This window comes from Thalassophryne amazonica, chromosome 14 (assembly GCF_902500255.1).
Source record: "Thalassophryne amazonica chromosome 14, fThaAma1.1, whole genome shotgun sequence".
Taxonomy (NCBI): domain Eukaryota; kingdom Metazoa; phylum Chordata; class Actinopteri; order Batrachoidiformes; family Batrachoididae; genus Thalassophryne; species Thalassophryne amazonica.
In genome coordinates this window covers 27,087,995-27,103,678 of record NC_047116.1, presented here as the reverse complement: position 1 = coordinate 27,103,678, position 15,684 = coordinate 27,087,995, and the positions used below count along the sequence as shown (strand labels likewise).

General features: G+C 40.0%; 1 protein-coding gene across 3 annotated transcripts in view; it reads right to left on the bottom strand.

Moving 5' to 3' along the window:
* casp10 (caspase 10, apoptosis-related cysteine peptidase) overlaps nucleotides 1-15,246 on the bottom strand; it is a 30,169-nt gene extending 14,923 nt beyond the window's left edge. Inside the window, exons 1-10 of one of the 3 annotated variants that reach the window (XM_034186687.1) lie at nucleotides 15,141-15,246; nucleotides 9,931-10,215; nucleotides 9,674-9,779; nucleotides 6,842-6,977; nucleotides 5,253-5,326; nucleotides 3,583-3,631; nucleotides 2,718-2,782; nucleotides 2,599-2,632; nucleotides 245-337; nucleotides 102-160 (exon numbers count right to left, since the gene is read on the bottom strand). In XM_034186687.1, the coding sequence (XP_034042578.1) occupies nucleotides 102-160; nucleotides 245-337; nucleotides 2,599-2,632; nucleotides 2,718-2,782; nucleotides 3,583-3,631; nucleotides 5,253-5,326; nucleotides 6,842-6,977; nucleotides 9,674-9,779; nucleotides 9,931-10,211 (897 nt within the window). In that variant the 5' untranslated portion in view covers nucleotides 10,212-10,215; nucleotides 15,141-15,246. Of the gene's footprint in view, nucleotides 1-101; nucleotides 338-2,598; nucleotides 2,633-2,717; nucleotides 2,783-3,582; nucleotides 3,632-5,252; nucleotides 5,327-6,841; nucleotides 6,978-9,673; nucleotides 9,780-9,930; nucleotides 10,216-15,140 lie in introns of all 3 variants that reach the window. The other 2 variants (XM_034186686.1, XM_034186688.1) reach the window with 2 other exon arrangements.
* Between the last annotated feature and the right edge of the window lie 438 nt (nucleotides 15,247-15,684).

Here is a 15,684-nt window from a genome sequence, read left to right as displayed (position 1 = left end):
GAAAGAAATACAAAAAAAAGACCAATTACAAAGTTTGCACTGATGCTTGCATGTAGTATTTGAAGAGTAGATTGTAAAGCAAACACATAATACGCAAACACCTTTTTAAGGGAGGTCTGGTTTTCTGCAGACTGCAGCGTTTCCAAAAAGACACTTTTTTCTGTGGGAAACATAAAGATGTGAAGCATAGATGGAAATGCAATCAAGCTATTCTCTCTGTAGCAATTTGACCAAACTTTAGAACCTTTGAAGGATTCACAGTTGCTTCCTCCACTGCTTAAACCCCTAAGATCATGTGACAATGACTCAGCTGTATTATCCGACACCCTGGAATCATCTACAAGGGTGATAATGAAGATTTAGAACAAATCAATCCAGTGAACTGTACAGAATTTCAATGTATACTGTACTGGTCCTGATTACAACAGGACCCCTGATTTTCAAGGCATTTAAAAAATATATTTTTAGGAGGAAAGAAATTTTTTTTTTTTTTTTTTTTAAGTAATGCTAATGAAAGCAAACAGTGGTGCATTATGCAGTCCACAATGGCCTACCTTGGCTGCTCAGATCATCCTGTCAGTCAGCCAGTCAGTCCGTCAAACAATTCCCATAAGTGGAACTTTCTGTGCATGCAGGATTTTTTTTTTGATGGGTAAAACTTTCTTAGAGAGTCTAGTGAAAGGATGAGGAAAGCAACTATGGCAATTGTAAAAGAATTTAAAAAAAGGGGGGAAAAAAAGGAGGGTTCACCCACTGGGTGCTTGGACCCTAATGAGGATTTGTGACATAACATGCAGTCTCCAGCTGCAGTCTCCAGATTGTTCTGAGGATAACTTTTACGCTCGTAAAAGTAAATAAGTAGAGGACAAAATGGTAAACAAACATGTAGCCAATGGGAAAGCTGTCCTTCAATGGCCTGTCTGCTTAAAGTTTTGAGCACACGCAAAACTTTTTGACAGACTCGGTAGACATCAGGTGACAAGGAACTCATTTTGCAGCTGGAAAAAGGACTTTTGTAGGACAAAAACAAACACAAACTGATATCCAAAATTAGCATCAGCTCCTCATACGTTTCCTTGATCCATCATGGTGTGACATGGGCTTTAAGATAAAATCTCTCTTGATGTAGTTTGAGCAGAAGAAATAACACAAGTCCAATTTAAAAATAAAATGTGAGGAGGGAAACAGGAGCCACTTTTTTGCCAGTAGCAGCAGTAAGGAAGAATTCATTCTCAAGTCAGTTTATTTATATAACATCAATTCACACATAGTGCGAATTTGGTCAAATTACAGTTTGAATTAACAAACCACGAAAACATTGTGCCGACAGGCAGGCATGTATGATCCTGCTGCAAAGGTGTCATGCACGCTCGTGCACGAACACAGTGCGAGCAACTGCAGCATGTGTAACCACACTGCGCCGCTGCTGTGGAATAAATAAAAAATAAAAACCAGCTGGTGTGTGTGGAACCACATTCCGCCGCTCCTGTGGAATAAATAAAAAATAAAAACCAGCTGGTACCTGTGGAACCACATCGCACCACTCCTGTGGGGGAGGATAAACATGCTACCCACGGAATTCGTATCCGAACTTTACTGACTATCAGCCTGAAAATTTACCACTGTGCTACCGTCGATGGCCTGTAAACGATGCGGTAAAATGCCTAAAAGCAACAAAGAGATGGACGTATTTAAAAAAAAAAAAAATGCACACACACACACACACACACACCATAAAAAACACCCTCTTGTCAAGTATGAACCAACTGTTCCTCTGTATATGACTCATGGTCACAGATGTACAGTCATGAAATGACATGAATGGAGCAGTGCACTGTTATGTCCACATCTAGTGGTCCGGTGTGTCCACCCGGCCCCGCGCGTGTCCATGTGGAACACAGATCACGTGGTTGATGTGACAGTCAGATTGGCCACTGCCTGTTATGATCTGACGGTCCATTGTCACCTGGGGCAGCCTGTCAATGTGCGCGCTGTGGGTGGACACACCCCCTGTCAGTTCACTGCACACACCAACACACCATCTGTACATCCATATATCAGGCAAGTGCACTCCCCCCCCCCCCCCCCCCCCCCCCCGGCACCACATTCTTACGGAGGGGGGGAGTGCAACACACATGCGATTCACACAGACGGCACATGTGTGAGGGGGAAGCTGACACTCTGGCACCTCACGTGTGATGCTGTTTTGCAAAGCCACACTCGTGGGGCACTTAGACAAATTTCAGCTCGACAATGATCGTCTGCTGACTGTTTTCGTGACGATAGCACGAATGGTCACACATTTTCTAAGTGTCAAACGAGCAGTGTTAGATGTTTGTGCATGTCAGCTGGAATTTGGCCGAGACCTGCCGCAAGAGTGTTCAATGGGCTCGCACAGCTCACACTCTAGCAACAGGTGTACGAGGCGCTTGAGGCAGCTACGAATTTACATGTTTGGCATATGATTCCTGCTTCATGAACACTTCGACCAAATTCGCACTATGTGTGAAGGGGCCCTTATCAATACATTTTCTGTGGGGAAAACCTCATTCTATATTCTGGCCAGTACAGTAAATGACATGATACGCTGGAACTTACCCACAGAGGTGTTGGACAAATTCACGGAAGACAACTGTATGACACACAAAAGTTGTTAAAACTGCAGTAATAATTCAACACAATGCAATGTAATATTATAATGGCTGAGACATTCTCACCTGTAACAGTTCCTGGTTTTCAAAGGACGGTGGAATACGTTCATAAGATTTTGACAACTCAGTACCTTTAAAACACAACACATATAATGTAACCAGTCACACTAACAACAAACACACGTGCAGAATATATTCACACTTAGGGCTAAAGGGACCTAAATCTGATTATTTATTTAATAATAAACAAATCTGATGTGTTCATTTTGGAGTTGGGTTTACATTCAGTTAGTTGCTGTTTCTGTTTAGACTGAGTTAGGTTGTTAGCTTTCAGGTTTTTTTCCTTTTATATCCCTTTCACATTCAGTTGTTTTTAAATGTTCCATTAGCTTATAATCAGTCATCAATTTCTTATCAAACAGCAGGCCTGTTGGTCAGAAATCTCTGCTGAGAGAAGTTAGAACTTCCTTAAAACAATAAATGTATGTCTTCCAACAAGTTCAAAAGCAGATCTTTGTACTTTTGTGCTATCCCTCCTGGACTGACCATTAAGGAGAACTGTGTTTTATGTTCATTTCTGTTTACGAACAAAGCACACCAGTGAAGTTCCCCACTGTGGCAGGAATCACTATTATCGTTTGTACAAAAGTGTATAAAAGTAAACAATTGAGGCCACAAGGCTAGTTTGCATGGTAGAAAATTCGGAAGAAACCCACAATGACCATAGGAGTACCAATTCAAAGTAAAAGTTGGCGGGCTGACGAACACGGAGAATCAATAATGATATACATCTACTTCTTTTGTGACAACAATGAAATTCCCGCCAACCCCCCCCCTCCCCAAAGCAGCACCAACTGACAATGTGTCAAAGATACATCCAGAATATCCATGCGAATATGTTGAAAAAGTAATGTCCTCTGAAAGGATTTACCTGATGTTTGACACATACCAAGGTTTACTGAACAGTAAGAAGAATGTGCCTGATATGAAATGGATATGGAGAGAAACCAGATATCAGACATCACAATAATGTTCTGACAATACAAATACTCATACAATATTATATAAGGCAAAGGCTATACGCTCAACCGTTGGGCAGATAAATATGTCTTATCTTATTCGCCCAACCATGATCGTGTATTTGACATGTTTTGTGCATCTAAACTATGTTTTTAACACCACGATTTAAGGCTCTATTGCGGCGTATGTTTGACACATTTAATGGCACCGTCTTTAATTACTGCGAAAACGCCGCAATGGATGAAAACAGACAAACTTCATAAGCATTTTGAACGGAAGCCTGTTAACGACGACGAAACACCTTTTGAACAAAATGCTGCTTGTTGGCTGTAAGATGGTGTTAGTTTGACACTGTTCCCTGGGTGTGATGAGCCAAACAGAACCGCTTTAGATCACAGCTTCTCCGGGGGCCGGAGAGAAAATATCTGCCTTTTTTCCCTCCCGCGTTGAAACAGGAAGTGAGCTTACAAGCGCGCTCATTGGTCGGTTGTGGTTGGGCGTATATGCTCGCGTATTTACTTTATTGACCAAACGGTTGGGCATATAGCCACTCTCATTATATAACGACTGAGTGGATCCTTGTCATTTGACTGGTGCTTTGTATGTCACATGACATGGATTAATTCGTCCCCTTTGTGTTGCATTGCATTTAGAGTGCAGTCTGGTTCCATATGTTTGGTACCACTGCACTCTGCACACGTGCGCACACACGCGGCCACACGTGCTTGTGCGCACACACATGCACACGCGCGGCCACACGTGCTTGTGCACGCACATGCACGTGCGCTCCCACACACGCGCATGCATGCACATGCATGTGCGCTCCCACACACGCGCATGCATGCACATGCATGTGCGCTCCCACACACGCGCATGCATGCACATGCATGTGCGCTCCCACACACTCACACAACGCGCGCACACACAAAACAAATCCACTGTGCTGCCTGGAGGCTGTTAGCAGGAAGAAAGAATGAAAAGCTGGACTAATTTCTGATGCGATTTTTTTTTTTTTTACTGCACTGAGGATGTAGACAGTTTATTTTTTGGTAGTACGCACACGCACAAGCACCAATATGGTTGTGCGTGCGCGTGGAGGACAACAACACGATGATTTGACTGAGCTAATTGATGCTGCTAATTCTTGTAACACACAAAAAATCCACTCCACTGTAAGCCGTCTGGATGCATGAAGAGCTGTTCAGATGAAAAGCTGACGTGATTTTTGGCTGGACTAAGGAACTACACAGTCTTTTTTTTTTTTAAATGAAAGTCCGAAGTCAGTGCACAGCATCACTGGACTACACGTCACAATTTGGACTTTAGCAGCAGTGGAAAATCAAAATGTAAGTCCCTTTTCTGTTATTTATAAATTAATACAATATCAAATGACAAGGATCTATTTTAGCCGTTATATAAAACAAATAATGAATGTTTTTACATTCTTTCAATGGAACGAATATTTAATTTGGTGAAAGCTGGAACATACCATTCAATAAGGTAATATATTGAAATGAAATATTTGTACCATTGAACTCATGAACATTCGTTATTTGTATACTAATAAACTCAAAACTATACCTGGTTTGGCAGAAGAGGATATGACATAGATCTTGGTCGACCCATCTCTTGGGCGATGGGGCTGGTGTTACATTCTGTAATTAATAATAAACATTTCTTTATGGTGCAGATTATACAATTCAAAGTGCTTTTAAGATTCAACATAAAACCATTAATACATCATTAAATAATAACTAAATAATGAAAATAAAATCAGACACCTTCCATTTTCAGCAGCCAAACCCCGAAATAATAACAGAAATCCCAAAACAATTAAAAGACAACTGACACTGTACAGATAAAAATTTGCTGACAATAAAATGTTAACTGAAACACAACAAAACCATAATGAGCTCCAAATATGATCCATGACAACTTTAGGTCCAGCTCACTGATCAAGTTAAAGCCGTGGTCACAACCCGCCGTACTTGCACGTGCATACAGTCTACTTGCAAAAACGTGGGCTAATTTTGGAGATCCGTACGTCGTAAGTACTGGCTCAGTACGAATTTAGGAGCACGCAGACATGCCGTAGAGGTTTTAGTGCATGAGGTTTTAGTGCAACTTTCGCTGCGGTCAGGCTGCAAATTCACCAGCAGTACAGATGACGCACTTTGTGAGTACTGCCTCCGTACGGATTCAAAGCAGCACATTTTCATTCAATTACTATTGAATTAACCAAATCCGTACAGAGGCAGTAGGCTACTCACCACATACTATGGTATTAAATTGTAGGTATCAGATCTTGAAGACTGTGATACACATATATAAATTAGAATTAAGTTGAAATTTAAAAAGCTGGTAATCAACTGTGTAGTGAATATATTCCTCTATCAGTGTTTCACACCTTGTGTGACAAACAGGCTGGATATGTTCATGCATCGCCGACGCCGAAAAACACCTGCCGCTCCGGTCCCGCTCATAACACACACATCAAAAGAAAAGCCGACGCCACACACACACACACACACACACACACACACACACACACACACACACACACACACACACACACACACACACACACACACACTGCTTTATTGTCAACTCTCTTTATCGTCACACTCCTAGAGACGTGCGTTGAACGTACTCCCTCCCTCCTCGTGGCTGTGGCATCCACAGAAAATGTATGTCGAAAAAAAAACAAAAAAAACACAGTGGGTTGTGACCGGCGCTTAAATGATAAACCAGACAAGCAGGTTTACGGTCAGAAATATTTGCAATATAAACAATTATTTCACATTAAGTCAGAATATGTTGAAAAAGACATTCAACCATGACTCTTCACGTTCTGTTTATTTATGTCCCATTACTGGTACACAGTGAGGAGTCATTCCAGTGAGATCAGAGGTCAAAATAGCAAATGTTCCACATTTCCAAGAAGAATGTCCAATAAGATCAAATGAAAACTAGGGGGCTCTGAGAAATTTAAGCACATCATCTGCTCTGTATAGCCTCAGTAGTTACTGAGCTACACTGAGGCCAGAAGTCAAACCATCTTGCAACTAACTCACTTAACACCAAAAACAGTTTCTGGATTCAGGGTCTCTATTTCAGCCCTCGTTTGTACATTTGCCATTAAGAGTAATAACTGTAGTTCTGTACTCTACCTTGACTTTCTTCAAACTCCTTTATCTTGTCATTCAGAGTGGGACAGATATTCTTAAGCAACTCTTCCAGCAGGTTTAGCTTAGTGTTGCCGAGAAGATCCATGCGCTCCATTGCCAGGAAGACATCCAGTGTTGTCTGAGAGAAATCAAGCAAATTTAGTTATTTGTATCTACTCATTTATTTTCTCAATCTAAATTACACAACTGGTGCAAGGGGCATTTCATGAAAACACAATTTATAAATCCCAGATGAAGGCTAAAGGATTTATATGTTTCACTAAGGCTAGTACACCTGCGATAAGCTCCAACCCTCCTGTGACCCTTAACTGGGATAAACGGCACAAACAATGGATGGACTAAGGCCATGCCAGGATGAGTAGGTGTGACAATCTTAAATCAGGCTGAAGTAATTCTGTCATTCATGACTGTCTTTAAAATACATCATGGGTTGATCACAATGTTCTGATGTTACAATGGAAAAGGTGTGTTGCCCCATAATTCACCCAGGAGAACAGACGCTGTTAATAGAGGCTTATGTGGAATTGAAGCCTACAAATAAAAAAATTAAATACTGCAGCAGTAATTTAAAGAAAGTAAGAACAAAAAAGGGGGGGTGCAAAAAAACGCTTCCAACTTGCTAAGTACTGCTGACCCAGTTGAAGATAGGTACCTCTACTGGTACAGTAAAACTTGCCTAAACCATCGTTGTATAAACCGGATATTTGCACTCATGGGAGAAAAGCAAACGTCCCAATGATTTTGTATGGTTTTCCATGTAATAAACACCAAATATAACAGATTTTGTATAAAGGATTTTCGCTCACATTGGACAAAACATCCTGTCTGATCGCAATGCATTTCTATTAAAAAACCCTCGCATATACCGGACAGAGCAGTCTGGGTGTGCCCAGTAACAGGTACCAAATGAAGTTCAGCACCGATGCTCGCCGATTCGAGGAAAGTGGGTACCGTATTTCTGTGATTAAAATCCCGGCCGTTTATTTTTTCAAACCGTGCTCAGACCCAGCTCCTAAATGAGGCAGGGTGTAATTCAAGGCCCGTGTCTATTAACAAAATGCTGCTTGCTGCCTGCACTGTAATGTGATATTAAATTTCACACATATCCCTGGGTGTGGAGAACCAAACCGCTTTAGATCAGAGCCCTCTGTGTTGCTGCGAACCCTCCCCAGAGCCTGACGTGCACCTGCTAAATGATGCAGACCGCAAGTGCTGTGATTTTCCACTTTTACGTTTTCACTCCTTCCTCTCCTGTCATATGTTAAAAGTTTTTGCAGTGCACATGCCGATTACATTTCGATCATGGATCAAATACATTTGGGAGAAAAATCTGCAAATATGAAAAACGCTACAATAAGAAGTCAGAAAAACATGCTTCACGCTTCATGGAGGAAAATTGTATGCACCATATAATTGGTTTGGAAGTTGCTGATTGTGTAAAGAAGTGGAGCTCATTGAAGGACATATTAATCCAGAAATAGCCGCTGCATAAAGTTGCTGCATATTGCGACGGAGAACTTTAAAAGGGTCATGCCCACGTCAACGTCACTGCATGAACACGGAGTTATGGAGTGGCAGAAGCATAAATCAGACTTTAGGATTTTAAGATACCACTCCACATCGGACTGAGAAAAAACGGATTTTGTCCATTTTATACACATAACAGATTTCGATTATAACAGACAAAATTCAGTACCAACAACAGGAAGAAACCTCAAACAACCTACAATCAGGAGGGCGAACATCTGCTTTGGCCATACGACAAATAAAACATGCCTGAAAATGATGAAAATATTGATCACCAACATGACGTCCTCAAACGTCTTGTTTTGTCCACAACCCAAAGATATTCAGTTTACTGTCAGAAAGGAGTAAAGAAACCATAAAAAATAATAATAATAAAAAAAATAATAAAATCACATTTAAGAAATCAGAGGACTCAGAATGATTAATCAATTACCAAAATAGTTATAGATCGGTGTAATAACTGCTTAATTGTTGCAGCTAAGCACATAATAACTAACCTCGTGAAAGATACATGAAGACAGTCATTTTCATGTACAACTGATCTTTTTTTTTTATTCTTCACCGTGTATAAAGCAATAAACAATTTACTTCCAGCAAATATTAAAAATATGTTTTTTAACACATCAGGGGATTGCAGTCTGAGGGGGAAATTTAATTTAAAGCATTAGTGGGCACGAACAACATTAAAAGGTTTCTGTATTTCTGTCTGTGGGGTGAGGATGTGGAACAGATTGGGAGTGGGGCTCAAGCAATGTCCAAGCATGAACCAGTTCAAACAGCGGTACAAAAATATGTTTTTTTTCTAGGTATAGGGAGGAGGAAGGGTAATGAGGGTTAGGGTGTTTTTGTTTTTTGCTTCGGCTTGTAAATATATAGTATTTTGTATGTAAGTAGGTATGTGTAGGTGTATATTTATGTTTGTGTATATATACACATATATATATATATACACATATATATATATATATTGATATCGGTTTAGGTGTGTAGGAATCTATGTGTATATGTGGCAAAGGGTATTACTGGTTGTGGGGAAGAAGGGGTAGGGATAAATAAGCTGATGCTTCACCCTACCCCTTTTCGGACATGTTGGGTACACAGTAGGAACTTTTTTGTTGTTGTCTTTACTGATCTATCTTGTAATTGTTGTTGTATCAAATGTTCGAAATAAACAGTTTTCATCATCATCTTCATCATCATCACCCATGGCTGTATAACTCACAACCACTTTGGAGTTAACTGCACTGCATTATGGGTTACAACACTGGAAATCACACAAAGTCTCACCATATTTTTTTCAAGTTTTGTACGTGGAAGTTTTCTGCTCAACAAAAACTTCATATGTTTCAAGTCATCATCAGTAATTTCCTCAGAAAGGTTGTAGAGCAGCTTCCTGCAAATACAGAAAAGCACAGTAAAAGGCTTTGGGGGGTAAATCTTCTGTACTTAGCACGTTACATATCCATAGTTCTGTGACACTGTACTCGAGCGGTTTAATGTTAACTATCGGCAATGTAATTTATGAAAGTCTGTGGGACACTCACCTGTAAGGAGAAATGCTGCTTTGAGTGGTAGACAAGTAGTCATTAAGGCCAAACTCACGGACCAAACGGGTGCGCTTGATGGTGAAGAGAAGATCAGCTAGTAGTTGGGGGTTCTTAGCAGATAGATGGTCTTGATCCAACAAACGAGTAAAGAGATCACTGGCTGACTCCACTGAACTGAGGCTCTGCCTCAGGATGTCAGTGCAAAGAAAATTTAAAGATTGTACTTCTGCCTTCTGCAGGTTATTTCCTATGTGCAACAGCAACATCTGGAAATCCATCACTCTGCAAAAACCAACATGACACATTATTAGACACAGTCATTGCATAAAACAATGGGATTTTTCCCTTTTTAATGATGTTCCTAAAATGTCACATGCCCTAATTTTGATCCTACTCATAGTTAACGTTATCGTTATTAAACATAGGTGACAAGAATGAAGTAAATAACATCCAACTATAACCAATAAAGTAATATGGAATTGTACCACTCTTATCAATAAATAATAAACAAGCAATGTAACAATGAGTCAGAGTTTAAAAACATCCTACAAGGCCCAACAGTATTGACTGTCTATCCTTGAATGTGCAGAATATCCACTGTGGGGGCTGTTCTCTACCAAACCCACCAAGCACACCCATCTTTACAAAGGTAAAACAAATAGTTCACAACAAAAAGTACACAGTTTTGTTTTGTTTCTTACAATATTGCTGATGCAACCAACAACACAACACAACACACACACTGCCCTCCAAAAAACCTGGCATTTCACACATTTTAATTTGTGCCATTTCAAATACAAAAGAAACAAACAAACAAAAAAATCTAAAATGATCTTCCTTAAACTCAAACTGAAAGCAAATCTCTACAACTTGATACAACCAATGAATTTCCAATGAAGTTGGGACACTGTGTAAAATGTAAATAAAAACAAAATACGATTTGCAAATCCTCTTCAACCTATATTCAATTGAATACACCACAAAGACAAGATAGTTAATGTTCAAACTGATAGACTTTATTGTTTTTGTGCAAATATTTGCTCATTTTGAAATGGATGCCAGCAACACATTTCAAAAAAGTTGGGACAGTGGTATGATACCACTGTGTTACATCACTCAATAAGCCTTTGGGAACCGAGGACACTAATTGTTGAAGCTTTGTAGGTGGAATTTTTTTCCCATTCTTGCTTGATGTATGACTTCAGTTGTTCAACAGTCCGGGGTCTCCGTTGTCATATTTTGCGCTTCATAATGCGCCACACATTTTCAATGGGCGACAGGTCTGGACTGCAGGTAGGCCAGTCTAGTACCCGCACTCTTTTACTACGAAGCCACGCTGTTGTAACACGTGCAGAATGTGGCTTGGCATTGTCTTGCTGAAATATTGAATATTGAAATCTTGAATTTCCCTCTGGGATCAATAAAGTATCTATCTATCTATCTATAAGCAGGAACGTCCCTGAAAAAGATGTTGCTTGGATGGCAGCATGTGTTGCTCCAAAACTTGGATGTACCTTTCAGCAATGATGGTGCCATCACAGATGTGTAAGTTGCCCATGCCATGGGAACCAACATACCCCCATACCATCACAGCTGCTGGCTTTTGAACTTTGCGCTAGTAACAATCTGGATGGTCTTTTTCCTCTTTTGTCCGGAGGACACAACTTCCATGATTTCCAAAATATGGAATCACTCAATTCTGAGGAAAAAATTATGGAATCATGAAAAACAAAAGAACGCTCCAACACATCACTAGTATTTTGTTGCACCACCTCTGACTTTTATAACAGCTTGCAGTCTCTGAGGCATGGACTTAATGAGTGACAAACAGTACTCTTCATCAATCTGGCTCCAACTTTCTCTGATTGCTGTTGCCAGATCAGCTTTGCAGGTTGGAGCCTTGTCATGGACCATTTTCTTCAACTTCCACCAAAGATTTTCAATTGGATTAAGATCCGGACTATTTGCAGGCCATAACATTGACACTATGTGTCTTTTTGCAAGGAATGTTTTCACAGTTTTCGCTCTATGGCAAGATGCATTATTATCTTGAAAAATGATTTCATCATCCCCAAACATCCTTTCAATTGATGGGATAAGAAAAGTGTCCAAATTATCAACGTAAACTTGTGATTTATTGATGATGTAATGACAGCCATCTCCCCAGTGCCTTTACCTGACATGCAGCCCCATATCATCAATGACTGTGGAAATTTACATGTTCTCTTCAGGCAGTCATCTTTATAAATTTCATTGGAACGGCACCAAACAAAAGTTCCAGCATCATCACCTTGCCCAATGCAGATTCAAGATTCATCACTGAATATGACTTTCATCCAGTCATCCACAGTCCACAATTGCTTTTCCTTAGCCCATTGTAACCTTGTTTTTTCTGTTTAGGTGCTAATGATGACTTTCGTTTAGCTTTTCTGTATGTAAATCCCATTTCCTTTAGGCGGTTTCTTACAGTTCGGTCACAGACGTTGACTCCAGTTTCCTCCCATTCGTTTCTCTTTTTTTGTTGTTGTGCATTTTCGATTTTTGAGACATATTGCTTTAAGTTTTCTGTCTTGACGCTTTGATGTCTTCCTTGGTCTACCAGTATGTTTGCCTTTAACAACCTTCCCATGTTGTTTGTATTTAGTCCTGAGTTTAGACACAGCTGACTGTGAACAACCAACATCTTTTGCAACATTGAGTGATGATTTACCCTCTTTTAAGAGTTTGATAATCCTCTCCTTTGTTTCAACTGACATCTCTCGTGTTGGAGCCATGATTCATGTCAGTCCACTTGGTGCAACAGCTCTCCAAGGTGTGATCACTCCTTTTTAGATGCAGACTAACGAGCAGATCTGATTTGATGCAGGTGTTAGTTTTGGGGATGAAAATTTACAGGGTGATTCCATAATTTATTCCTCAGAATTGAGTGAGTCCATATTTTTTTCTCTCTGCTTGGTCTAAAAAAGTAACCATTACTGACTGCCACAATTTTTTTTCCTGATTTCTTATAGTGTTTCTTAAAGCCAGAAAGTTGCCATTTGAAATGACTTTAGTTTTGTGTCATGTCTGTGATCTGCTTTTTTTTCTACAAAATTAAACAACTGAATGAACATCCTCCGAGGCCGGTGATTCCATAATTATTGCCAGGGGTTATAGAAGCACTCAGAGTGCAAACCTCCGCCAAGGCCATGGGGTCACTGACGCCATAACATCTACACGCCGTGGAATCATTGAACCTAAAAAAGTCTAACAATGATGTTTGCTCAGTACTAAAAAAAGTTTCATCTGCTGTGACTGGATAGCATACATCCTTAGCGCTTGGCATCACAGTTTATTGCAACTTGCACCTTTCCCAGAAGCTACTGTCATCTGAGCACTGATATTGATATTGCATGTGCTTATAGACAAAAACAAATATGAGACAAAATTCAATTTATTATTCAACTAAACTGCAAATATATGAATTTTTTAACATTTATGAAACACTTCTCTAAACAAGGCCATAGGGTCACTGACCCTAAAGAGATTCCCTCCTTGGCATAGTGATCTATTCAACAATTCAGTGTTACAACCAAAACTATGACACATACACTTTTCTTTCCTTTATATTTGACATCCTTGACCATGAAAACATACCACTAGAACTTGGAATCACTTTTATGTCTTTAATAGTTAAGCCTTAAGGTTAAGCCTTTTTTGCACATCAGCACTATGAAACAGCAATCCATGCTTTTATTACCTCCCGGCTGGATTACTGTAATGCACTTTATTATGGAATTAGCCAGTCCTCCCTTGCACGTCTCCAGCTAGTTCAGAATGCTGCTGCCCGTCTGCTAACTGGTGCACGTAAGAGGGAGCACATTACACCTATCCTGGCCTCCCTCCACTGGCTGCCTGTGCATTTTAGAATTCATTTTAAGATTCTTTTATTTGTTTTTAAATCTTTAAATGGCCTCGCCCCGCCCTACCTCTCTGAGCTGCTTCATTGTTACGCCCCTGCTCACCACCTTCGGTCAGCTGATCAGCTCCTCCTGGAGGTGCCGAGGTGCAAGCGTATGCTCAGAGGGGACCGAGCTTTTTCTGTTGTGGCTCCAAAGATGTGGAATGAGTTACCGCTCCCCATCAGGCAGGCCTCTTCACTTTTTGTTTTTAAAACTAATCTTAAAACTCACTTTTATGCGCTGGCTTTTAACCCGGAATGAGATCTTGATCTGTTTTGGTTGTTTTAACTGATTTTACTTGTTTTAGTTCTTTTGTACTTTGTGGTTTGTTACCTTTTATATGTCCCCTTGTGTATAGCACTTTGTTTCAGCTGCAGCTGTTTTTTTTTTAAGTGCTTTATAAATAAAGTTGATCTGATTTGATTTAGTTCAAAAGTTATTGTATAAAAATGTTTTTTTGGTAATGGCGGTTTTCTTCTGGATCTAGCTCCATAACATTTGAAGCTACATCAAATCTGATGACACCTTACTGAATCAGTACAGATTCAGCTACAATTTGGTGTTAGTTGTGCATCTCTAGCTTCATTTGTCATCTCACACTGACACATTTTCTATTTTCCCTATATTTTTGCATATTCTGGCTCACCAGATCCGGAATCCGGATCCAACCATCATCAAACTTTGTTGTTTGATAGAACATTTGACTATGTTACACACTAATTTTTTTCAAGCCTTTCTGCCTTGTTTTTGTGGAGTTAGAAACTAGAATATCAAAATTCCCCTCAATGGTGAAGAAAAAAAATTCCTGGATCCGGATCACCACTAAAATTTAATCACTTGTTCCTCTTGTCATTTTCAACCACTCCACAAAATTTCATCAAAATCCGTTCAAAACTTTTTGAGTTATCCTGCTGACAGACAGACAGACAAACAGACAAACAAACAAACAAACAAACGCGACCGAAAACATAACAAAGCTCGTTAGCTACAGAGAAGCTAACACTATAGCTAGCTGTAACGCAAACCCCCCCCCCCCCCCCAACTTTTAAAACATCATGATTAGGCGCTTCATATGGACGCGATTTTCATTATAACTTTACTGTATTTAATCGATAATTATAAACCACTGCCATTTCTGTGAAATGGTTTCCACTTTATGAAGACAAGCGAAAGACAAAACCGAGGTTAAAACGTAAAAGACATAAACGGCACAGTCATCGAGATTAGATTTTAAATTTATGCAAAAGCTTGAGTTCTCAGTTTTACCTGTTAAGACGTGACCTTTCTGCCTGAATCTAAATAAAAACAATAGAGCAGAAGCGACAACTTTTTGATCACTTTTAAGGTGTTTTACTTTCGTTTCCGTTTCCTATAAGGAAGTGCAAAGAACACCGAGCATCTCCAAAAAAACAAAAAAAAACAAAGCTTTGCCACTTTTGTGGGTAAAACCAAACTCGCTGTGGGCAAAAAGCATCTTAAGTGTACGCTTACCTGAAATTATCTCTCGTTTCAACAAATTTCGAAGTAAAAAAAGAAAAAAAAAAACTTATTTTGGTTTTTGGGAAAAACTGTCTATGCAGGGCCGTAAGAACAATGGGCGGGGTGGGGTGTGTGTGTGTGTGTGTGGTGGGGGGGGGGGGGGGGGGGGTACTAACACAAATCTTAAGGCCTGGTCAAACGACACCAAGGGCCCCTTCACACATAGCACGACCTTGGGTGAAAGACACAGAAACCGGAAGAAAATCAGCGAACAAAAAACTAAATGGGGAAGTGCGAAACATTCCCCTGGCTGTCGGGGGGATACATGGTC